At 44.7% G+C, this 25,643-nt stretch overlaps 1 protein-coding gene across 2 annotated transcripts; it reads left to right on the forward strand.

Moving 5' to 3' along the window:
- The first annotated feature begins 7,225 nt into the window (after window positions 1-7,225).
- Window positions 7,226-24,206, forward strand: SZRD1 (SUZ RNA binding domain containing 1). 2 transcript variants are annotated; one of them, XM_075018205.1, is made up of 6 exons: window positions 7,253-7,330; window positions 7,715-7,829; window positions 9,417-9,503; window positions 18,447-18,496; window positions 19,724-19,978; window positions 21,181-24,206. In XM_075018205.1, exons 1-6 carry the CDS (start codon window positions 7,287-7,289, stop codon window positions 21,281-21,283), a joined length of 654 nt encoding a protein of 217 aa, XP_074874306.1. In that variant the 5' UTR covers window positions 7,253-7,286; the 3' UTR covers window positions 21,284-24,206. The 2 variants fall into 2 exon arrangements, with proteins under 2 accessions (XP_074874305.1, XP_074874306.1); XM_075018204.1 differs by lacking the exons at window positions 7,715-7,829; window positions 9,417-9,503 and having other exon boundaries at window positions 7,226-7,330; window positions 21,181-24,205.
- Window positions 24,207-25,643: the final 1,437 nt, after the last annotated feature.

Consider the following 25,643-nt stretch of genomic DNA (forward strand, 5'->3'; position numbering starts at 1 on the left):
TCCTGGGGTGAGCACAGAGAGGCAAAGGTTAAATATAGTCCATCCTGGCCAAGCCAGCGCAAGGAAGACTGTTATATGCTCCATCTAGGTCTGGCTCTCTGGCCTTAGTGCCGGATGAGAACTGCAGAATGCCTCCAAAGGACAATTCTTATTCCAGCCTCCTGATAGCTTTTCTCCGTGTTCTCCTGCCAAAGTTGCATGTCCAGGGCCATCCCTAGGCATATGCAGAGTATGCAGCTGCATAAGGCATCGCTATGCCCCAAATTAAGTAGTGCCCTATGTTGCACCTGTGTATGGCCAGTGCTGCCTCAAGCAGACCCAGTCTCCCAGCTCCGCCTCCTGAATGCAGCCACCCAATCCCCTGGCTCGTGGCCCGCCTTCTGCACGTCCAATTTCCCATCCCCTCCATCCCCACCGCCTCCCGCCCCGTGGCCCAATTCCCTGGCCCCTCAGCCCCTCAACCCACCCTGCCTCCCAGCCCCAGTGGCTGAATCTCTCAGTCCTCCACACCCAGCTCTGGTGACCCCAATCCCTAGCCCCCTGCTCTGCCTCCCGACCCGCAGCACAGAGGGGCTGCATCGTTTCCCACTTCCACCTGTTCACCCACCAGCCTCCCTATCCTACTTCTGCTGCCACAGCCCTGAGCATTTTACCCTCCATCACTAGAATACCTCTTACTGTGTGAGCTGGCCACAGGCATTGCATAGGGACACTCCCCTCCCCCATCCATGCCAAGAGATTGAAAGCAAGGGATACAAAGGCAAGAAGGAGGGTTGGGAACCCCTTCAGGATACATTGGTGGAAATTGCTGATGTCTTAAATCTGAGCCTGTATGCAAGCAAACAGAGCAGCTCCCATGCACATTATCATTCATTTTATTGCTCATAACACACAAATCCATTCTGGATTCTTTTTTGAAGACATACCTTGAGAGGTTTCAATTTCTTCTAGACAGACACAGAAATGGACCAAAGCAGCCTAATGCTGCACAACATCCTTCCCATTTCCCCCATTTGCCTGCATTGCTCCTGCTGCAGGTCCAAGCTCTAGTATGAAACAGGATACCGCAACTTTAGGTGGAGTTTTTGCCAACATTAGTTGCCATCTGCTGATATGTTGTGGTAATTGCATTCAGTTGCCTTTCTTCAGGTTTTGGGGCAGCTTGAGAGTACGTTCCCACAATGATGGAGACAAGAAAGAGCTTTTTATAAATAGCCCAGGTGAGTGTTTGTTTCAGGAAGAACATTTGCTGTGTAATACTGCTGCATAATGTTTTACATGTAAGAGCTGTGGCCCCTAACAATCTTGTAATGAAAATCTAAATAAGGACAAAAATAAATCCAAAGAGTTGTTCTGCAGTTCCAGTCCACAGTAACAAATAGGACTAGGAAAAGTTCATTGACATTTCCTTTTGGGTACTTCTGTGAAAGGTAATGGGCAAAATTCATCCCTCGTGTAACTTGACTGTTTTAAGAGGAATTGCTCAACAAATTGTTTTAGCCCTTTGTGTCTCTTCTGTATACCAAAAGTTCAGGGGAGCCATATTCCCTGTAAGCTGGGCACTTGGGAAGCCACCCCAGGAGAGAGTCAGGCACTGCCAAGCTGATTAGCAGAGCGCCCACAGCCACCCAGAGTGAGCAACACATGTTTCTATTAGTGGTGCACATAAACTTATTCTACCCAGGGATGAACAGAATACTGCAGGTGACTCCAGTGAAATAACAGCAGGAAGCCCAGAAGGGCCTTCAGATGAGGTTGTGTGCCCTGTGTTTACAGATTAACTCCATTCTGCCTGCCATATGTAGTGTTACACTGGTCTTCATAGAGCTTCCCTGAGAGCCCTGTGCTGCAAGGGCTCAGTGACCTCAATTTCTCTTAGATTTCACTGGGAGCTGAAAACATTCAGGACCTAAACACCTTCATTCTCACAGCTTGTCCCAGTGATGCATCCCAAGCACTGACAGAGTTCAGGTTTGTTACCGCTATTTGACTTGGTTAATTTTAAACCCCTGTTCAAAGAGTTCTTTTGGAACCTTTCCACTTCCCTCTGTTAGTGCTACAGTGATGTCATTTGCCTGGATTTTATAGGTTATTTGTCCAGGAAACTGAAGGATGACTCATTTGTAGAATGTTAGTGTGATGACTGCCCTCTCTGCAGACACGGTGAGGCTGAATCACAGCTCAAACTCTAGCATTTAAAGCACCAGCTGCAACAACTGGATTTAAAGCTCAATATCTGAAGATTATAACAACACATTCTGTGTGGACCAGCACAGAGGAGGACCAAGAATTGGACTGAAAGAGGCCATTCCAGGCAACGTCATTATATAGTTGCTGTAACATATACTCAGTTACACCACTGTTTTCAAGACATTGTCTAACACTGGAGTAATATAATCTGTATTCTCCCAGCAAAGAGCAACAGCAGCTCCCAAAGATATCAGTGAGAATTATGCTTATCCTACAGTAGGGGCAGAGAATCTCGCTCTTTGTGATTGCATACTTGACTCAATCTAATTCTTGATCTTCCCCCCCAACCCCTCCACTCTCTGATTTGCTCACCTTGATTATCTCTCTCTGATTTGTCCTCCTTGCTTACTGTTTTTGGTTCTCTGTGTCTTAAATATTGAGTCTGTTCTGGTCTGGCTATGGTCTGAAGAAGTGGGTCTGTCCCATGAAAGCTCACCTAATAAACTATCTTGCTAGTCTTTATCTTGCTACTTGACTGCTTTTTGTTTTGAGAGCTTTGGGAGTGTCTCAATTTGCTTCACTCAGACTCCTGTAGAGACAGCACCATGTACTTGATTCATTACCAGATGTTTGAAGAGTGCTACTGAGAAAACGTTGTCACAAGGTCTTCCTGATCTGCATTGATTAGTTATTCATCTCTCAGGATAGGAAGCCTCTTGCCCTAGGAACCTAATCTGAGATTGAAATCTTTGACCAGGTCACATTGCTACACAGCAAAGGTGCAGCCATTTAGATACAAGGGAGAAATGCTAGCTGTGCATTTTACAAAAAAGGGCCTTCATCCTAGAGACGCCCTCCATCCCTTGGCAAGAAATGGGCTGACTACATTGATTACTGGGGAGTGCTGAAAGTTCTGTCTTATGCAGCCTTTCAGGAACTAGAATAAAAAGAGGTGTGTGGGTTCTCACTCATCCTGAGAAACCCTCCCCCACATTGGTCAGAGGAGGATATTACCGCTATCCTCAGCTCCTCTTCCTCCTGCAGGCCAGCCCACTGGCCAAATCCCCTAAATGTAAGCCTCTGCTAGAAACAAGTCCAAGCAAAACAGAATTAATTATTTTGATCTAACTCTTACCTACTTACAAACCCTCAGTCAAGACACCACTCTGCCCCTCTGAGCTTCTGTCAGAGCCCTGCCTTCTCCACAGCCTCCCCAACAATCCGACCTCTTTTTTCCAAGACACTAGTCCTGTTAGCCTTGCTTAGTCTGCCTGTCCCAAGCCTTTCCTATGGGCACATAATTTACTCTCAAATTTCTCCCCAGCTAAGTACTGTCTCTCTGGCTATTTAACAGGCCTAGCTGTGTTTTTTTTCTGACTAGGAGGCCATTAGTTAATCTGGTGCAGTGCCTAACTCAGGTTTTATCCCTTACCTTGCTGGGGAGGTGAGGATGGGGGTCGGGGTGGTGGTTTTAAGATACATCCCAGAGGGAATTGATTGAGGTGATGTGATCCCCAGTTAACAGTTTTCTGGGTTTGAGGGGAGGCACAGTCGCCACTTTAGTCTTTTTGATCTGACTAATTAATTGATGACCAAGGCACATAGACCTACTTTTCTGTATGCCTAATACCATTCAAAATGTGGAATTTAGAGACAAGGATGGGGTCCTTGTCTGGGTATGAAAACCTCTTAAGTATCTATCAAGTGAAGTAAAATGAGGACCCGAAACATGAGCCCATGTATCAAAGGCTTGGTGTGAGGCCTAGGCCGCAATAGTCAAGACTTTGCTAATATAGAATTATAGAACACTAGAACTGGAAGGGACCTTGAGAGGTCATCTAGTCCAGTCCCCTGCCCTCATGGCAGGACCAAGCACTGACTAGACCATCCCTGGTAGACATCTGTCTAGCCTGCTCTTAAATATAAAGCTGAAATTGTGAACAGGAGGCAGGCCCCTGCTCACAGAAGCTGGCAAGAACAGGGCTGATATTACAGAAACACTCTAATAGGTACTAGGCACAGACCATAAATACATTTCAGAGGGATCATAACAGAACACCGCTTAAGAAATATCTCAGTACCAACACCCTACACACAGATAACAGGAATATACCAATCCAGTTCAAGACAGGGTCTAAACTGACAGCATGATGGATAAATATGTTCAAGTTAATACCAGAATACTCCCTATAGAGAAATAGTGACCAATACAGAGGGTAGGGTCAGGATGACAGCATGATGGATAGTGATGTGTCTGAAACCCCTATGTACAAGGGAATGGATGGTAACTAGATAGTGTCAGAGGGTGGCAACCTGATACGTTAGTGGTGATGTGTAACTTGTTGTACCTGTGTATAAAAATGTAGCCCAAGGAAGTTGTCTTTGTGCAGCCGAGGTGGCAGAGTTGCATTCCCTGGCACTGACTGAGCTGTGTCCATTATCATAGGCACACATTCTTTAGCTTCATAGAGACTACCAGGAGCTATTACTGTGCTTAATTTACAATAAACTGGGCCAGGTGCTTTTGATCCTGTGGAAGCCATCTTATATAGAAGCCATTTCTTGTTTCTTATTTCTGCACATACACAAGAGCTTGAACTTTTCCTCACCTGTTTGGGAATGGCAGGGAGGATGTGCTAAGTGGAATGCGCTAATGAACTGTTTGGATTTGGGGCTCTTACTCCCTAGTACCTGTTCCTCCTTGCTGATAACAGTTTTCTTTCTGAAAAGAATTGATGTTTCTCTAATTGCTTCTGGCTCTGGACTTGTTTGTGTAAGGGTATAAAATACTAGAGTTAGCTGCATCAGGCAGCCTTGCTAGACCTGGTTTTACTGGTGTCCCGTTTGGCTCATCTGTTGCCTTATTGAATTCAATAAAGCTGAATATTAGCTGCCTAAACACAGAGAAGTTGTTTGCTTCGACAATCCTTATCTAATTCTGTTGTCTTTGGGGGCTGTCTTGGAGGTCTATTACATGTCATCTATGGAATCCCAGGATATTGAAGAGAGCGGGAGAAGGTACTATCTTTTAAAGTTGGGCCAATAAAAGATATGACCTCACCCTTCTTGTCCCTCTAAGGGTTACTGCTCACAAACAAATGCTAGGTTTAGTAGAAATCAAGATTGTGTCACGACATGCTTCATGTAATCAAAATTTTATAAATCTGAATCCTTTCTGTGCCATCATATGTCACTGGAGCCACAAACAAAATTCCGCCTAAGCATTGACCTTGCTATGTTTCTATAATTCCCTGTTTTATGAGGCTACATATGTGCAAACCCAACCTGGGCTGCTTTCGGTCTTCTCATTGCTCTTTGATCTGTTCTGTGTGGGTTGTTTCTCCAGGAGGTCAAAGTCCTACTGGCACAGTTCCAAGTGTCGCTGAAACAGGCTGCATCGAGAGGCAGGGATTGCTTTAGGTATGATTCATATGAGAGCAATTTGTAGGCTATGATTAACACCAACACAGTTCTGGAGGTGATCTGTTTGTATTGACTTTCCTGAGAATCCATAGGCTATGTCCACTTTTCTTGTTCTCAGTTCCTATGGCAGGCAGGGTCCTTTGCCACTTGAGCTAATGGCATAACTGTTAGCAGTACAGTAAACCCTTTAAATATGTAGCTTCTAGTTGTGCAAAACTTGCTTTAACACAAATTAATCACTACTTGAAGCTGCTCTGTGGCTGTCAGCCTGCCTAGTTGCCAGCAGCTGTGGAGAGCTAGGCAGGCTAAGAACCCCTTCTCTCTGCCTTCCCCCAACTGCAGGGCTGTCAGGCTGACAGCAGCACTGCTGGGGAAAAGCAGGGAGAAGAAACCGACCAGCTCTGGTGGGCTGTTCAATTTCCCTGGTCCTGCAAGCAGTGGGGAACTGGGAACCAAAGCAGCCTGGCTCCAGAGCAGGAAACTGACCAGGGCTCTGCTGCACTGGTCAGTTTCCTAGCTCCAAGGAGTGGAGGGGAGCTGGGAACCAGGCTGCCTCTGGTTTCCCACTCCCCTCCACTGTCTGGAGCCAGGAAACTGACCAGGCCTGGTGGGATGTCCAGTTTCCCAGGGCCCCCAAGCAGAAGGGGGAGCGGGGAACCTTGCCTGATAAATCCTAGTATTACTCCTACATACTCCTCTCCACTATTCTCCCTCACACCCATCCCACTTTCCTTCCCAGCCACTCCCAGTTCCTCAGACCCTTGATTCCCTGTTCCCTGCTGGCTGGCTTTTTGTCCAATATACCTCCCACCCTTCACAGCCCTCCTTTAACCCATCTCCACATCCACTGGCTCCATCCCCAGTGGCTATTTGTTCTACCTCTTTGCCCAGCCAGTTTCTGTTCTCTCTTTTACCAGCTCCTTTCCAGATTGATCTCTTTGCCCCCCTATGGGGATATGTGTTCATAGGGCTGGGTGCCTGTGACTAGCAGGGTGGATACACGGGTATTCATTGGGCTGGTTGTCTCTGGCTAGTGGGAGGTGCACATGGGTTTATGGGGGAGCTGCCTGTTGCTAGCAGGGTGTACAGATGGGTTCATTGGGGGCTTTCTATTGGTAGCAGGGCATACATGTAGGTTTATGGTGGGCTGCCTGTGACTAGCAGGGGGTACAGATGGGTTTATGGGGGGCTGGCTGTTGCTAGTGGGGGGCAGCAGGGTACACGTGGGTTCATGGGGACTGCCTGTGGGTTTAGCGTGGGTGCACGTGGGCGGCTGGCTGTTGCTGGGGGCCGGGGTACACGTGGGTTCATGTGGGACTACCTGTTGCTAGTGAGGGTGCGGCGGGTTACACGTGTGTTCATAGGGGGGCTGCCTGTGGCAAGCGGGGAGTACACGCGTGTTCAGGGGGATCTGCCTGGGGCCAGCGCGGGGCAGGGTACACGTGGGTTCGCAGAGCTGTCAGAAAACTCAACCTCCCAGCTCGCCCATGCCCCAGGCGAGACAGCGCGCGCTCGTGCGGGGGCGAGCAGCGCAGCTCAACCCGACGCACGCGCAGAAAGTAGGCTGCGGCAGGCTTACAGCGCGCATGCACCGCCCCGGGGCGGGCGCGCGTGGTGCGCATGCGCGCGGGGAGAGGGGCTGGTTCGGCGGCGGCGGAGAGTTAAAATGGAAGATGAGGAGGTCGCTGAGAGCTGGGAGGAGGCGGCCGACAGCGGGGTGAGCCCAGGCGCGGGCTCGGCCGCGCGCGGCGGGAGGGCGGGTTAAGGAGCGCAGCTTAGCCGTGGGGTTCGCTTCGGGCTATGCTCTGGGCGGCAGCGATGGGCGCCGGGCCTGGAGCGTTTGCTAGGCCTCTTAAAGGGGCCGTGCCCTCACCCATGCTGTCCTCCCCCTCCGCTCTGACCTGCTGCCCACGTGCGTCCCAGCGGCCCGTGCTAGGCGGCCCGGGGGTGCGTGGGTCCAAGGGAGCGGGGTTGTGCCTCCGCGTGCTGGGCCCGCGCCGCGCCCTCGTTGTCCTCGGGTCGTGTCACGGGTTTGGGGTGGCCCCGGTTCTGCCTCTCTAACTGCGTGTTAAACTTCATCGTTTTCCTTCCTCCCACCCAGCCGCGTGACTGGGTTATGCGGCTGTGAATCGGGGCCGTTGGGCGTGACTTTGATCCCACTTGGAATAATAATCGTTCTGGCTGCGGCTTTAGAGTCAGCAATCCTGTCCCGAGAGGTACCCGGAAGCAAGGAAACCCTTGGGAAGGGGCTTACTGTCGTGCAGCTCTCTCCCGTGAAAGGCTCAAATGAACTGGCTGCTTTAGAGACGCTCTCACACTTGCTCATCTGCGGCAGGTGATGTGGCTGAAAACATAGTTGGCACTTGCTTTTTTCCAGTGGTGACAGGGCTCTTAACTGGAAAGCTGGTATTGCTAACCAAGTGTTCCCTTTGGTATTTGAATGAAACGCCAATTTTTAATCTTCAGTAACCAGAGCGATAGTTTACATTTCTGTAGTGCTTTTTGTTCTGAAGAATCTCAGTCGATTTACATGCTTTACCACTGAAAGGCACTCGTGTGTGGTAATGTAGGTCGGTAACCAATATAGTGTACATAGCAGTATGGTGAGAGAAGGGAAATTGTAAGTGATACGGTGATGAGAGGGAAGTTACTATTCTTGTGAGCAGTGCATTAGCATCTTCAGTGTTCAGAGAGTGTAAAACTAACCAACCATAATCTCCTAAATTGTGAGAAGATGGCATTTGCTCTTGGATAATATGTTTACTTCTTTGTCTCCACTTAGTAATTTATTTCTTCCTATTATTATTTTTTTTTAAATTATGGATTTTTTTCTTTTAAAGGCTATTGGGGTTGTGACTTGTTTGAAACACACATTAAACCAAACAACTCAATGTCTTTACCAAGGAGCGTGTCAGATGCCTGGAGTGGAGTGATAGTTGGTTAGTGAAGCAGTTATTCAGTTCATTGATGTTGTGATGATCATTGCTATTAGAATTTGTCCAGAACAGTGGTGTTAATTCTTTTTCTCATTAAAATGTTCTATGAAGGGACATAACTCTCATCTGGAGGGCTGTGGATGGTGATTCTTGCTCAAATGATTTGAAGGAATGTAGGAATTTTAGGCTTCCACCCACTCTCCCTCTTCCTCCCAACCCCACCCCTCCTTAGTCAATGCTCTGGGAAGTTCTTTCTGAAATTCTCTTACAGGAAAATCTCAACTCTAGTGGTAGTCCTCCTCTAAAGTGCTTTCTTAAGCACATGCAACAGAGTGAAAATGCTGTAATCCTAAGTGCAACAGCACTCATACGGCCTGCTCAGTGGACAGCTAACTCATCCATTCTTACAGCTGCTTCTACAGTTATCCAGTCTCTAGATGCCTGTAACAGCAGTTGGAAGAAGGAGCAAACCTAGCTGCCTGCTCTAGAGGCTGCTGCTACCGAGGAGAGGAAGCAGGACCTGCTGTACACATGTTGGAGATGCCAGTCACCAGCTGGAGCTGATAGTGAGACCAGTGCCACCAGTGGTGGAAAAAGGTCACACAGGAAACTTACAGGGAATGATGGGAGAGATGAGATGTCTGTTTTTTATCCATACTAAATACATCTATAGATAGGCACACGTATTCTTCCATGTTAACTACTGTAGGGCTATAAAATTTGCGAATTGCTTTAGTGGAATCACTCTGTAGCTAGATCCAGGAGGGAACTACTATGTGCAACAGCCCATGAACTGACCTGATCATCTGTTGCTGATAGGTCATTTTCTCCTCTCTCTCTCCTTCACCTGTACTTTGTTCGACGTAGAGCATCCCCAATGACTACTACATGCAGAGCTTACCCAGTGGAGTGCAACTGCTTGCCAATTTCCATCTGGAGAAGCGCTATGGGCAGGTGAAGCAACACAGGTTAAGTACTTAACTATTGGTAGTTAATATTCTACCGTGGCATGGAAGACGGGTGGGTTTGGAAAAAATGTGTAAGCCATTCTGTAAAAGGCATTCCTTTTAAAAAATGAATGTGTAAATATTAAAATCTCAGTTGTTTAAATAGGCATTCCTGAGTAGTTACGCAAAATAATTAGTTTTGGCTTTTTTTTTTTTTTTTTTTAATTGACCTTCCTGTAGTCTTTAAAAAAGCCCTGAAAAATAATAGAAATATTTTTATTTTATGGGCTTGAAGACTTCAAGTAGAACATTTTGCTTGAACTTATTTGTGCCTCTCCAGTGTACTCAGTGCAGTGCTGGAGCATTGCTGCAATGCTTGAGAGCTACGTAGTAAAATTGATTATGCAAATTATTTAAGATGCATACAGTGGGAAAACATAAACGGTGAAAAGTCTTTTTAAAAATACGCTCTATCTAAGGTATCAATAACCAGCAAAAAAAAAAAGGCTTTTAATTTGGTAACATCCTTTTTTGGCAATTTGTATGAATACCTTTATCACGAATACATTTATCAAAATTGGTGCTCTGTCAGTTGGGCAATATAGAACTTGTAGATTTATTTGCATTTTTATTTTTCTCAAGTAATTATAAATGTGTTGGGGGAAAAATGACCCATGAAGAATTTTTAAATACTTGGGCTTTTGGGATTCCTTTGGCTTGAAGCATGTCCAACAAGTAGTGTCTTGTCTGATGCTTTAAAATATTGGGAATGTCAAGTCTGGCCTTCATTGGTTCTGCTAGAGGATTCCTGGATGTCTGAAAACATGTATTGTGGCTCTCAGAGCTGAATTGAAAAAATGAGTTGGTGAAACTTCAAAATAGCGTTCATTGCCAAGGAGCCAGTTTCAAATACTTCTACTGGAAATTCTTTCCCCCTCAATTTTTGTGACATCCTGGCATCGGAAGGTATGTCTGCAGCACCACACTGCGTAGACATGCCCAAGGTAACGTTAATCTTGAATACCAACAACAGTGAAGCTGCAGCAGCATGAGGCAGCTGCCCTAGTACAAGCCTGCCAGGAAGCCTGGGCGTGTACTCGGGTGGCTAGCACATGGAGCTATGGCTTCACTGGTATTGGTACCTCAGTTAATTAGATTAAAGCTAGCCTGGGTGTGTCTGCATGTGCCGCAATCACATCTTCAAGCGAAGTGTAGGTATACCCAAGGTCTTCTGGGGTCAAACAAGATTGGAATTTCTAATGAAAAAGAAAACTGAGTAGGTTAAAACAATCTTTTTAAGCAAGTGAGGAATAAATCCAACTCATTTTCTTTGCTGGTCACCTTTAAACTAATTGATAATTAAAAGGGATGTCAATTTAGCTGAATCTTGTTGCAAGTAACAACTAAGATGACTATAACAGAGCAACAGGAGAAAAATTGTTCAGTTGCTTTACTTCATTAATTTTTGTTTATGTCCTTAGTGGGCACCAATTCCTGTAGTATCTGAACAGTCACAGTGTTTAAAGTAGCTATCCTCACAACATCCGAGTGAAATAGGGGAAATACTGCTTTTTCCCATTTTACAGATGGGGAAACTGAGCTGTGGAGAGATGTAGTGACTTGTGCCTGGTCTGTGTGAGAGGAAGGGCTCAGACAGATCTTCCGCCATGTCTAAGCCTAGTATCCTATCCCCTAACATCATGTCCTGCTTGTGAGAGTGTCTGTATAGTTACAGTGGATAACCTATTTTTAGAAATAATTGTAAAACAAAAGTTGGCTGCGGGCATCTGAAATCACTTTTAATCTAGTTTTTGAAACTGAATAGTCTTCAAAGTGGGGACTTTCCTCCAATGTTTGCCTTATAACTGTGAGGGGAATATGAAGTAAAGTCTTTTGGAGCGAATGGTATGTCAGCCTGAGCTCTAATTTGCCTGCTTTATGTTGGTTTTATCGTCTGTTTATCGACAGCATTTTGTGAATTATTCACTGTGTCAGTGCCTCCAACTCCGATTACTAGGGCCCTACCAAATTCACTGTCCATTTTGGCCAGACTGCACATTTTATGATTTCAGCTATTTAAATCTGTGGTTTTCATGGGTGTTAGAATTCTAGCGATCTTGACCCCAAAAAAGGAGGTGGGGGTCACAAGGTTATTGTAGGGTGGTCGAAGTGCTGCCCTTGCTTGTGTGTTACTGTGGGCGGCACCACTGCCTTCAGAACGCACCCTTACGTCTGCACTGCTGCCTCCAGAGCTGTCCTCTCAGCAGTTGCTACTCTCGCCATTGAACTCAGAAGGTGGTAGTGCAGAAGTAAGGGTGACCCTTTTGGGTCAGGACTGCTAATTTGATAAAGGCCTCTGTAAACTCTGTGCAATATAGAGTAAAAGTGCAAGACCCAATTTCCTGGTTGGAGATCAAGTTTCACAGGCCATGACTAACTTTTCATGGCCCTGAAGTTGCTAGGGCCTTTACCGATTAGTAATTTGTTTTGAGACGGAGGTCAGTTTGCACTGATAGCGTTAGCTTGTTCTCACACAGCCAGAAGTCTTCCAGAGTTCACTGTTTGCTTGCTGCTCTCTGAGGTGAAGGTAATTGCAGCTGTAAGTTGGGTCTGACTAACAGTTATTTATAAAATCCTGTTGACCTCTTTGGCTGTCTGCTTTTGAAGACCAGTACAGCAACAAATGTGTTCCTCTAGCGTCAGAGTTCATGAGCCAAATACTCTTGACAGATGCTGTATGGAATTTAACCTTTCATGTTTTGCTCTTCAGTACAACTCTGGTGTTTAAAAGCACAGAGCTGAAGGAAAGTCTGCAGATCTATAAAAATAATCTATGCATAAAATTTAGTCATGGTACGTGGTATACCAGACATACAATGCAGTGTCTCTTACTAGAACATGCCACCGTTCCTTGTCCTGGTTAAGAAAGAAAAGCTGCCATTATTTATGGACTAGGAGTTGCTGTGAGTGTGCTTCTGTTTGTAAACAGAGATATTGGTGATAACATTTATCACCACTTACTGCTGGTCTTTCTTATGTAGAACTGCCATAAGACAAATTCCAATGAGTTGGTACAGGTTTGTCGTGCAGTGAATGATTAGTTTGTCACTTAAAAACGTAGCTGTTAAATCTTCTTGTAAAAGACAGAAACATCAGTGTAGTTCTTTCAGTCAGTGTTACCAGCAGCCATTCCCAGTATGTTGCACTGCTTTTTTCCCCCAAAGTTGATGCTCCTGTTACTATCAGTTTCTCTGCTATTAACCTAAGCATAGTTTTTTGTTCTTTAGACACGAGCTTTTATTCTCAGATATTGGCTCCATATTTAGCAATGTAATAAGCTGACTTATTGGTAATAGCTCAGATTTGCTTTGTCATTTCATATTGTAGTAGTACTTTGCAGCTGTTGGCACTGTAGCTTCTTCAGCAGAGGAGTGCTAACAAATGAATTGTAATGGTAGTGGTTTGTTTATTTTGCTTTTTTTAAATAGAGGCTTAAAATTGAGCCTGGTGTAGTTCAAAGTCTAAGTTTAAGTAGACATTGAACTCTGGCTGCTTGGCTAAGATGCATTTTGCTAATAGGTCAGAAACAGGCAGTCCAGTTCTTTAATTCTCAGTTGCCAGGTGGTATAAAAGAGCAGTTGAGCAAAGTAGTGAGAGTATTTCTGGCCTGCCTCCCCCACCCCCTTGCTGAAAATTATACCTTATAGCACGGTGGAATGGGTGAACCAGAGGCATGTATGCAGTGGTCAGAGCTAAAGTCTTCTGACTCTCAATTCCCTGCTTTTGCCACTAGCTCATGCTGCCTTCCTATATTAATAAGGAGGTTTTTAATCCTGTTGCAGTAAACTGTGATTGACCTGAAAGGTGATCAAAGCACAACAGCTCAAGGGAAATGTTACTTAAGAGCTATAGAGTCTGACCCTGTGACTGCCAATTAGTATTGTCCTCTTGTTGTAAAGGAACCATCCATTGAACTCACTGGAAAAAAATGAGATTTTCATGTGTGGGTAAAAGTATTATACGGATGTGGCTTCGGTATAAAGTTTTCATCTGAGGATGTTGATGGGGTTTAAAATGTAGCAAGTACAAAGACGAGTGTTGATTTCAAGGATTACCAAGGAATTTATGTAGTATTATTATTAATAATAATAATAATAATAATAAAAGGCTTAGCCATCCTGAAGCCACAGAACACAGGTTTGTAAGTCACTGTTTAGGCTGTAATGTACTTGAACCTCTTTAATCCGGCAGCGTTGGGGAAATAGATTATGATGGATTATGGAATCTTCTGGATTTACTCGAGTAAAATGAGCAGAATTTAGAGTTGTGCACGGTGTTCAATAACTTTTACAAAGCACAGAAAGGGCACAGCTACTGTTCAGAGCCACAACTTCAAAATGTTTGCATTTTTAAGGCAGCATAATACTTGTCTCCTTATTGAGCATGTAGAGTCAATATGGGAATTTGGCATTTTTCATGTAAACTTTCTGTTTCCACAAAACTCCAGTCTTGTGTCTTCAGTTCTTTGGGGTTAAGATTGTTGCTAATTCTTCAGTTACAGTCACACTTTTCAACACGTTCACACCAGACATCTTCCCTTACTGTTCCTTAAAATGAAAGAAAAGGCTGCTCGAAGTTATTCTTGAGGAGCAACTGTAAAAATAAAAATTCACTTCTCAGATTCTCTTTGAGTATTTTTCTGTCCCCTTGTTCATAAGGGGCTCCTTAGCCAGGGATAAATTGATTATGCAGGAGAAATAGTAGAACAGTAGTCTGCAACTTAAAAAGTAAATTTAACTGAAAAACGAGAATGGTTTGCTAACTTAGTTCCAGTAACCTTGGCTATTTAAATTTGTTTTTAGACATAAATGAAACTCATCTAGTTGGTGAAGCACTAATTTTAACATTGAAAACTATAGCCTGTGCATGAGATCTAGGAGAAAGAACAATGCATCTAAAATGTAAACATTATCACCATTTTCGCACTTACAGAAATTCTTCCAATGGGGAACTTCAGGGATTTTTTTGGGGAATAGGAGAGCTAGATGAGGACTCCAACCTCAATTTAAGATATTCATGATATACTAACTATTGTTCTTCTTCCTTTCCACCTCTTCACCACAATTGGAAAACCATGCCTACCTGGTGTGGCATCTAGCTCTGTACTGAAGAGTGGATGCAGAGTCCAACCAAATGATGCTTGGAATGTGCATATCTAGGTTGTCTTGGAGATGCATGCCCTTCATCTCCATGTTCTAATACACTCTACATAACACTAGTCCTGTTAATGGCATTCTCAACCAAGATAAGGGACTGTAGACGGTGAGTGCATCTGATGAAGTGGGTCTTTGCCCATGAAAGCTTATGCTCCAATAGATCTGTTGGTGTATAAGCTGCCACAGGACTTCTTGTTTTTGCGGATGCAGACTAACATGCCTACCAGTATCAGAAGGGTAGCCAGAGTGGTAGGTTTGCCTCTTGTTCTCTAGTTATTGTAAGCCAGGTATATAAGAAGTCATTATTTGTAGTGAGGAAAACAAAATGAGACTCTCGCATAACAGAATTTAGTCTCAAGACTAATAACAGCTCTTGTGCAGTGTGACCAACTCAACAAACGAGTACGCGTGCCACCTGATATTTTCTGCTAGTAAGTCTGATTGCCTCTCCTGTAAGCATGTGCCATCCAGTTGCCATAAGTCAGGGTCTAATTTTAATGTTATCTGCGTAGCTCAGTGGCACAGTGCAGCATGTGAGGATGGTGGTAGCTGGGATTGACCAACAAAAACAGATCTGCTGAAAACCCACAAAGCAATCTTGTTTCATTTCAAAGGCTTGAAATCCTAGTTTCTGGGGTCATCAACTAAGTGTTGGCGAATTACCATGGTGAGCAGGAGCCAAAGGATGTAGTCCCCTGACTTAAGCTGAGTACCACTGCATATGGTCCACTCACTTGATAGGCTACCAGGCCAATTGTTTGTGAGGACGCTTTGGATTCTTACCATCTATTTAAGACATCTGGCACTTGACTTTTTTTTTTCCCCCAGGTGATTAGCCATTCCAAAGTTCGAGTTGGAGGCACAGCAGTTGCTCTATGCTTAGACAACAAGATGTGCAATCAGTTGCTGAAGAGCCAAAATTCCCAGCTGGACCATGGACATGTGCACATCTTTTCTCCAACACACTCATCCCCTTTGCAATGTCATCGTTAGTGGATGACCCAAGCACTCTAGAATTTGGAAGGGCTTTGATAAATCAGGTGGATTATTTTGAGCTGGAGAAACTTGCATCTTCCCTGTCCGGTGAGAAGATTGTGGAGATGCAGTATTGTTTTCACTCTGTCCCATAGTATCTTCCCACACACACAAATAATGGCTCCTGCTTGGATTCATGTGATTAAACTGATAGAGGACTTCAGTGGCCCAAGAAGGATAAGGTGGTGTAGGGTAGCTGCCGACATAGCATATTGGGCTGGATCTAGTATGTGACATCAGTATTGAATGATGTTTGGTCACAAACTTGTCCTGTAATTGGAATAGAGTGAAGATATCGTCTCTTGTAAGACTACCCTATAGTTCTCATTACTGTCATTTTATGGCATGACCAGGATATTCCTTCATCTCAACTCTGTTCTGTCAGGGAGGCTTGTTCTAATTAAGGAAATGGGAGACATTATCAGGGGCAACTTGCAATTGTTAGTATGATTGTAATTGGGGGGTTTCGTTGAAGGAAAGTTAAGGGGAATTTTCATTACGTTTGCCTGTCTGTGTTAGTAGAGTGCAGGCCACAGCATGAACCTGGAGCGCTGTTAGTGTCTGAAACTTGTGCACTAAATTCCCATTCTGGCTTGTGGTGCACTCGCTCACCGTGTAGACAAGCTCCTCGTCTCCCATTTCAAGTGTACTCAAGAAAGCAAGGAAGTGTTCTTTGTGTGGAAAAGAGGAATTTTATGTGAAAACCACAGTCCTGTTTCTTATTGCTGGCTGCATGTTGAGTGTCCAGAGGGATCTAGCCTGTCTTGTTCTCCGGCAGGGGATTATAAAATTCAACTCCTGTTTAAAGGAGATGTGGGAGAGGATTGGCTTGGATGTTCTGGATACAAGGCTGATTCTGAAGCTTGGTCACTGTGTAGTCCAAAGTAAATGAAGAGCACTGGAAATTAGACAGTTAATTTACTAGTGGCTTGAGGCTTTGTCTACACTTGCAACATTAAAGTGCTGCAGTGGCAGCGCTTTAACGTGCCAGTGTGGTCGTGGTACCAATGCTGGGAGACAGCCTTTGCAGTGTTCAGGATAGGTATAGCTCCTTGCCCAGGGAGCCTCTCTACACTGTCAGATTACTGCGCTGAAACTTGCTGTGCTGAGGAGGGAGAGTTTTCACAGTCCTGAGCAAGGTTTCAGCTCAGTAACTAGACAGTGTAGACAAGCCCTGAGATGCTTCTCTTTTCCCACGCTGCTCCCAAATAAGAGTTGTTAAAGCGCTATTTGAAGAAGCATCCTTCCAATTATCTACTACCCTGAGACTCAGGGGTGGTGTAGTTCAGCGTTTAGTTTTCACAACTTTTTAAAAAACCTAGTGTCTGTAACGGAATAGTTCAATAGAAGTTTATGCAGACTGAGGCAGCTTCTTCACCTTGATTTGATCCCAAATATTCACCACCAGCCAGTACAAGAGACCTGTAGGTCCCAGCCAAGATATTGGCATCTTCACTTTGTGTTCCCAGCCGGTCTTCCTGTTCTTGCAGGTGGCCAGAAATAGCTTTTGATGTGCTTTATTTATGCATCCACCCTCAGTTTTCTGTATTGCATTTCAATTTGCTGCTAAATTTTCTTACAATATTAGGTGTCTTTATGAGGTTAAAAGAGGCTGTAGCTGCCTAGAACTGTGCCATGATCATAGTCATGTGGCTTAACTTTGCTTTGGCCTTAAAGCTGAAAATGCTACCAAATCACTCATTGCCTTTTTCCAATTTAAAATCAAAGTTTGCCCCATCCAGACCACTATGGCTTCTTGAACATGCAACTCAATGGAACATTATGAAGTTGCCCCTTGGTTATACTCCTACCTTTGTCAATATGTCACCTGAGCTTTAGGTCAGAAGGTGCACAAGCTGGTGGCCTTAGAACCTCACAACCATTAGTAAACCATATTTATATACTACCAAGAGGGGCTGTTCAGAAACGTCCCTGTTCTCGAAATAGTGGAAAATGGCTACTCAAACCCATAGAGCTGTGTGGAGAACTATAGGCTACACGGTAACACTTTTGTGTCTGGTGATGGGAATGCAGATACTCTTTACTTCAGAATAAGCTTTTACTGTGGTACTGGCTGTGAGCTGAGTTCATTTTATAGCTTTGTAAGCTAGCAAATGGGCTGAGAACAGAAAGCTGAGCAGGTGGTATTGTGGCTGATGGCTGGAACTTCCTTCAGCCCCGTTTTTTCCACTGTCTGCATGACATAATCAAGGGGCAGTAGCTGCCCCAGTGCTCTGTCCCCTTGTAACTGGAGCAGAGCCATAGGGATATTTTCCTCAGTACACTGAATAACATGCAAAACTTTTAACTGTTAACTCTGGCTGTTTAAACGGTCACTTTTTGCTTGAAGTTTCAGTGATGGCTTTACGTGCTTGGGGAATCCTGGGGAGCAAAGGTGAGGTTCCAGTTAGATGAACTGCTCAAAGCTGACAGTAATCATCATGAAGCACTGAAAACAACAACAATTGTTATAGGTCCCAAATATGCTTTGCTGGTGGTCTGCTGCAAATGCAGTGGAATGTATGTGTCTCTTTCGTGTAAGGTTTTTTCAGATTAGTGTCTTGTGTGTGATTTGCGAGCAAGAGTGTGGTTTGTAATGGAGAAAGTGAGACTAAAGAAATAAGTGTCCTCTAGTAGAATCTGTAAATTCTCTATAAAAGGAGAGAGATTTCACACTGTTTTTCTCACACCCCTTACAGGAAATAGATAGACGGTTGGAAAAGAAACTGAAGATAACACAAAAGGAAAGGTAATGGTGAGATGTTGCTCTGAAAGGCTCCCCTGCCTGGAGTTACACTTGCAGGTTCAGAGATCGGCAGAATAGGGTAATTTGTGTTAGATGCATCAAACGTGTTGGTAACTAACCTTCAATTTGAGCTAAAAAATGGGGAGCTTATATTATGCAGTGTCACTTTGTGGCACCTCTAGTCCACAGCAGCATAGCTGAAAAATAATTGGGGATCATTTAATCCCTGAATAATGTATTCAAGAGGAAATATAGAGAAACCACTAAAAAATATAACTGGAGTAAACTAAAGAAATGGGTAACCCCTTCACGTACCAACCCTTTTTTGATCTCCTGTGATGTGTGTCAGTGAAACCTTGTGCCTGTGTTCGGGCTTGGGCTGGTTACACAGAGGGAAAGCTCATACTTCGTCCCATGCTGCTGCAAACATACATCACTAGTCACTGTTCTCAGTGATGTAAATTGAGTTTATATCTTCTTCCTTTCTACTTCCCCTTCTTGCCCCTCCTGGAAGGTGGGGGGAGTCTGAACTTCTCATGAGGGTGAGCTTTGGTTCAACTTTCTGATGCCCTAAGATAACAGGGTTGCTTTGTTGTGATGTTAGGTGGGGGAGAGACTGCACCAAAAATCTGAAGTGGGGTTGTGAGGGCATAATTCCGAAAGGGAGGTGGGTGGGGCTGGAGAGAGAATATCAAATGTTGGTGTGTACTGTAAGAAATCATGCATGTTTGCTTAAGTACATTTTCCTTCAGATAGTGGTGCCTACTTTTTTTAGCATTCAAAATTGGACAGATGTTTCACAAAGCTAGGAAAATATTCCCTGCCTCAAAACTCGCAAGCTCTCTATAGCAATCCCAACTCAGAAACTGAGTTTTTTTTATTTTTAAGATGGGATCTGGTGTCAAAAAACTCTATATTGTTCTCCGCCCCCCCCCCACCCCCGCCTCCTTTCCCCTCCCCTCCCCTCTTTTAAAGGAGAGGAACCACAGCACCAGATCTGGCTTCTGCCCTCATGTGTTCAACTTCAATAGGGTGGACAGATCTCAAATGAGCATGTTCATCACTACAGTGTCTGAGTTGTAACTGTAACAAGACCTTTAATTGGCTGCGTGAGACCACCTAGTCATGAAGAGAGTATCCATCTGGCTGGGCACATGCTCAGTGCAGATGACACATTTCCTGTCAGTGGGCTACAGATACTAATTACGCATTTGTCTCTTTCTTAAATAGCAGAAAATCAAAATCTCCTCCCAAAGTGCCGATTGTCATTCAGGACGACAGCCTTCCGTCAGGTCCTCCTCCACAGATCAGGATCTTAAAGAGACCCACCACTAACGGTGTGCTTAGTAACCCCAACTCTGCTAGCAGACCGGCTTTTCCAGTCAAGTCTCTGGCGCAGAGAGAGGCAGAGTACGCAGAAGCCAGAAAACGAATTCTGGGCAGCGCGAGCCCAGAAGAGGAACAGGAGAAACCTATTCTAGACAGGTGAGAGTGGCTGAGGTTTCATTGGCAATTCTAACTGTGTCCCTTATTTTACTCCTCCTTTTGTCATCCTTCAGCAAATGACTTTCTACAGATACTAGCCCGCCAGAGGGAAGAGAAGCCATGTCAGTATCTAACATTTCACATGGCATGAGGGTAAAACCCACTGAGAGGTAGGGGCCTCCTGTTAACAAATATGCACATATTGCTCAAATGCACAGAAATGAAAACAGATGCTTTTTGGAAGCAAGTATTTACACCCAGGTGGGTTTCTAAATGTCTTTGAGGACGCAGACTTCTCCGACATAAGCAGCAGAAACAGATTTCCTCTGTAAGGAAGAACTTACTGTGTGTCATACAAATGTCTTAAATAGTAAACAAAAGGATCAGAAATGATCTCACAGATCAGCATGAGTGTACTAAATGAGCATAAGCTTTCTACAAAATGTGACTTCTAAGCAAAGGAGCAACTGAGTTAAGGATCTTGTTTGTAAATTTTGAGCTAGCCTGGCTCAAACGGTGTGGAACAAGCTGAATTATATCCCCATAGTCATGCTGCTTTATTACTGATTGGAGACTGGAAAGAAAGAAACCAATAGTGACAGGGGCACTTTTCCTTCCCTTATTGCAAGTTCTGCCCTGCCTCCTCTCAGGTTCTTTCCAATTAGCTATACCCTATGCAGCCCTTTTTCAGTGTATTCTCTAACTAAACATAGCTTTGGAGCAGAAGACACCTAAAACTGGAGTCCTATTGAAATAGACACGGCAGCCACTGTTCCCAAAGATTAAAGGACTTCAGGGAGGGGAACGTTGTTTTTGTTTTTTATAGGCGCTGCCTTTAAGGCACACCAATAGAATGGATCTCTTAGAAGAGAGAGAAATGAGAGTTGTTCCTGAAGGACATTAATGAGCAAAGGTGTTGGTAACAAAACTGGGGACAGGATGATTCCACTCCGGAGCAGAGTAGTGATCTGGACTTTGAAGCTCCCAGGGGGTTTGGCGGAGGAAGAGCAGGGCTTGGAGTGAAGTGCTGGTAAATTCTCACCTGCTTTTGCAGTTTGGCGAGTTCAGGAGCCCTGGCAAGAACTCTTTAGCTTTGGCACTGACTCTGTCCTCTGAAAGACAGAAGAATTCCCTGGTTTAGTTGAAGTTGCAAGAGGTGAGATACAAGTATTATTCTTCTAAGACGGATTTCTTTCCTACAGGCCAACGAGGATCTCCCAGCCAGAAGATTCCAGGCAGCCTAATAATGTGATACGGCAGCCACTTGGTCCTGACGGTTCACAAGGCTTCAAACAACGCAGATAGAGACAGGCCAGAGATCATGCTGTTGAGAGCAACGTCAGCTGCCACAGGTTGCACTGCTGTGGTGGACGAATGGACTCGAGCAGAGGGAACTACCTGGTTTACTTGCACTGTGATCCCTTTGCTCCGCCCACTGTGACCTTGAACCCCATGCACTGTGACCCCCTGCTCCACCCACTGTGATTGGCGCACCGAAAAGGGCTGTTCCAAGTCACTGTAAAAGGAAGGGGAGGTGGGTACCTTAAGGACTCTGAACAGTTGCAGAGAGTCGTGTGTGCCGCTTCAGTTGAAGCTAGCGCCAGCAATAATGTTTATTGTACTCATTAACCTGGGATTTAAAAGAAGAATGGGAAGCCTCCCCAAATGTGCATGTTGTCTTCTCTATCACTTATGAGCAAGTTCTGTTTCAAAGGATCTTTGTTTTTTGTTTGTAATTCAAATCAACTTTACAGGAAGTGCACGGGAAGGGTTTTAACTGTTTAGCTTGTTTTGAGAGAAGTAGTTGATAGTGTTCTAAAAAGGAGTTTCGGTGAATTTCCACACTATAACAGCTAGGATTTGGCAAGCTTTGCTTCTCATTCTGTGTTTCCATTGCTGCCAAGCAAATGGAAGGGGACTTCCAGGTACCTGGGCTCTCTAATTGTCTGGGCCCCAGAAACCAGTGGAGTCTAGTGACCCAGTTTACTTACTGCACCTGTCATAAGCTTGGCTAGTGTTCTGCTGGCTTGAGGAAAACCATAATACGTTTCTAGTATTTGGGGAGAAGGGAATGTAGATAAATCCCATGGAGACAACTACTGCCTGCCTGCTGCTTCCTGCACAGAAGGCAGCGTAAAGGAACAGGGCTCTGTTGTATCTAGGTTTACAAGCTAGGAATAGACTAGTTCAGTACTGTGCTGGTCCACTCCAGTTAGTGCATGGAAACCATAGTAATCAGCCTGGCTCTTTGAAGCACGTGCTTGTTGGAAAGCTGACGTATGGCAGGAGGCCAGGCGACCACTATTACAAAGGTTTGAACCCTAAAGTGGCTTGTGATGGACCGATGGCTTATGGTACAATTCCAGTGTTGTATCTGATGCATTTACTTCTAGAAATCATAGACATCGGGAACGAACCATGTTCAATAAAATTTGGAAAAAAAAATCCCTGTTTTCATGCATTGGTGGTAACAAATGGCTTTCTGCTAAGCTCTGTCCTGCATCCCCCTCAAAAAAAGGGTCAGAGGAGCGGTTCCTGGCCATGGAAGAGAAATTTAAGGTACCACCAAGTCAGCAGTTGTTTCAAACGTGTCACATACAGCTACTCCATGGCTTCTCCTGTACCCTATATTGTCTTGTTGCATTGTTTGACTCTATATCTGACAGCAAGGAAGCTGATGAACTCATAACTGTTGCAAGGGATTAGATGAACACTAAAGTTTCCTTTTGCTGGGGCAACAAGAATGTATTTTGTATGCTGGAAAGACTCCAGTCGTTGACATGTCTCAGCATATTGGTAGAACCTGTTACGGTAGACAACCTGTGTGGCATAGAGAAATAGACTTTCAGTGACAGCAGCTAGAGGTCAAGAAGGATTTAGATTGTCCCTTCACCTGAAATGACCATGGGCTAGTCTGCTTCACTTTTCCAGAAGCTGCCTTTTTACACAGTTATGTTTGGAGGGTGTATTCTGTACAGATGCAATACGATGTGGGCCAGGGCTTGTGCTTAGGTTGAATAGTGGGCACCCAAACCCATCTCTTTTGCACAAAAGAAAGCAGGTCTTCAGAATCTCTGCCCAAGTGAGTTGTATGGGAGGCTCCCATACAGTACACCGAGACGTGTACAGAAATACAGTAAACCCAATAACTGGTAGAATAAACTACCTGTGTACAAAAGATGAAATCTACTAACCATTGATCTTCTAACTGAATTTCTTTTGTCGTGCCCACCTGCAATTCCCTAAATCAAGTGAGCTTGTTTAAAGATTTTTTTTCTTTTTTTTTTTAAATCTGCTGCAATGAGGGAGGTGGGCATGGGTGTACAGATGTTCCATTAGACCTGCAGCTGGGTTCAAGTCCTTGTGGCTTTATAAGGCTGTAATATGATGTTTACCTAACTTCCTCTCAGGTAGGGCTTGGAATGTGCTACATGAGCACCCGGACAAGCCACCAGCAGCTGCCTCATAGGGAAATATCTTTCGCTCATGGCAGCAAGGAGAAAATTGATTGGAGGGGGCAGAAGAGAATAAGATGGGACAAGACATTAGCAATAACTGTGTAGTCACCACGCCTTTCCTTAACTGATACTTAAAACAACTCTTACTTTGGATGGCCAGCTGCTGGCAAAAGCCTCTTGACGTAGCTTCAGGTATCTTGCCAATGTTAGGACAGTGTCCCTTTTCTGCTACCTGGTATCTTGTATATCAGGGTTCTGAAGTCCTTGCTAGCTGCTCATAGGACATTATCAGGTCCTCCAACATCAACCTTGCATAACTAATAAGAGTGTGTGTGGGGGGAATCTAACCAGAGCACCCCTCTCTAGCTTATTCATCTGTATAGCATGGTCAGTCAGGATGCTTCCAACCTGCAGGCGGGGGGGGGCAATGTTCCTGGAGAAACCTGCCACTAGGCCCCTCTTCCAGATGGACAGTAGGTCGGTGATCTTGTCCAGAAATCAGTGTTGGGATAAGTCAAAGGCCCTGATTGCAGAAGGGCTAGAGCTCTTGTTCTAATACATGTTTATAGGGGTTTGTGTGTGTGTTCTTAGGGGCACTTTATGGTTCTCTCCTCTGCGTGCGTGTGTGTATTCAGGTGATAAGTACAAAGCTGTGCGCATCTGCCCCAGGGCGCACAGCAGCCTGTCTCCCCGTGGAAGTGCTCCTAAGTTTGCAGAAAAACATTTTATAAATTGTATTTTAAATAAATGTGTTAAACTTTTAAAAATGCTGTTTTATTTTTTAAGACTCTCTGTGCCCTCTTATGTAGTGCCCATGGGTTAAATTGGCTCTAGAAGCCACCCCTGGGAGTTTACAATCTAATGGAGAGAGAACACACACAAGAGGCATAACCTCATGAGGGGAGGAGAAAGGGTTGTGAATGGGTTGGGGGAAGCTGGGGAGGCTGTTGTTCCTGCTATGACTGTATTGAAAGTAGTTCTACATAGTCCCTTTGTTTGTTTGGGTTTCTATAATGCACTAAAAGTACTGGACCGATAACTGAAATAGGGTCTCCATATGTTCCTATAGGGAGGCCCTATGTGAATTAAAACAGTGCTTTGCAAGGGGTGTCAGGGTCTTTGGAGAATGGCTATCCCTATGAAGCTGACTCCTGTTTAAAGGAGGCAGTAATAACAGTAATCAAGGACTAGAAAGGTAGCCATTTCTACTTTGCTTACCTGGACAAGTGATCCCAGCAAAGGAACTGGTAGCAACAAGTGGGCTGGGGTAAGTAGCAATGAATGGAAGGCAGGCTGCTCCATGCAGTAATTAGGGATGCCTCTTCTAATCGGGTTGGGTTAAGCCATCGAAAGACCTAAGCCACCTTTTACTGATACGAAACTCTTCTGCAGGATCCTGAACTGTCTAGTCACTTTTATACCACAAGCAGAGGGGCCAGTGTGGCTCCTCTGTGACTGATGTAGACGGTGGTGTGGGTGGAAAGCTGCCTCTGTTGTGCAAAACACACTTCCCCTTTCCTTTGAGGTTCTAAATTACAGAAAAACAATTTCTGTGCAATTCCCAAGCTGCAGTCTGTCTTATGTGAGACTTTAAAAATGAACTGAGCACTAGAAACATTGTGTGTGTCCCTGAATGGAGGGAGATGAGGTTTTTGTTCCCTCTCCTGCCCCCCATAACACAGGACCTGGAACTTGAGCAGCAATAGGTGCTCACAGTATATTTTTTAGATGTTCTTCTACATCACATCCTCTAGTTTCACTGGGGCACTCTAGCTTAGAAACAGCTTTCACAACATTGTGTCCCATCTGTATATGCTGTTGGCTGAATTTAGACTTCTCCAGAGCTAAACTCCCCCTATAATCCCATCTTTCTGTCTTTGGAGAAAATGCAAAAGATGAGCTTGCTACAGCTTCTACTTCCAGCCACGGCTGGACCTACAAACAAATCAGGCAGTTTGAGATTGAAGTTCAGTATGTTTCTTCAGTAGCTGAGGATTGGTTGGTTGGTGTCTCAGCACAGTTCAACAGACTACGTGCTACATATCAAACTTCTATGAGCAATCATAGAAACAGAACTAAGCTCTCCTTTTTGTGGAGCTTTCAGTTTTCACGCTCTGTAGTGTCTAATGCTGATTGGAGGACACAGTTGTTATCCACCTGATATGCCATAGCCACAGTAGCTCATGTTCAGTCCAACAAGCAGTCAG

Source organism: Carettochelys insculpta, chromosome 23 (genome assembly GCF_033958435.1).
Source record: "Carettochelys insculpta isolate YL-2023 chromosome 23, ASM3395843v1, whole genome shotgun sequence".
NCBI lineage: Eukaryota > Metazoa > Chordata > Testudines > Carettochelyidae > Carettochelys > Carettochelys insculpta.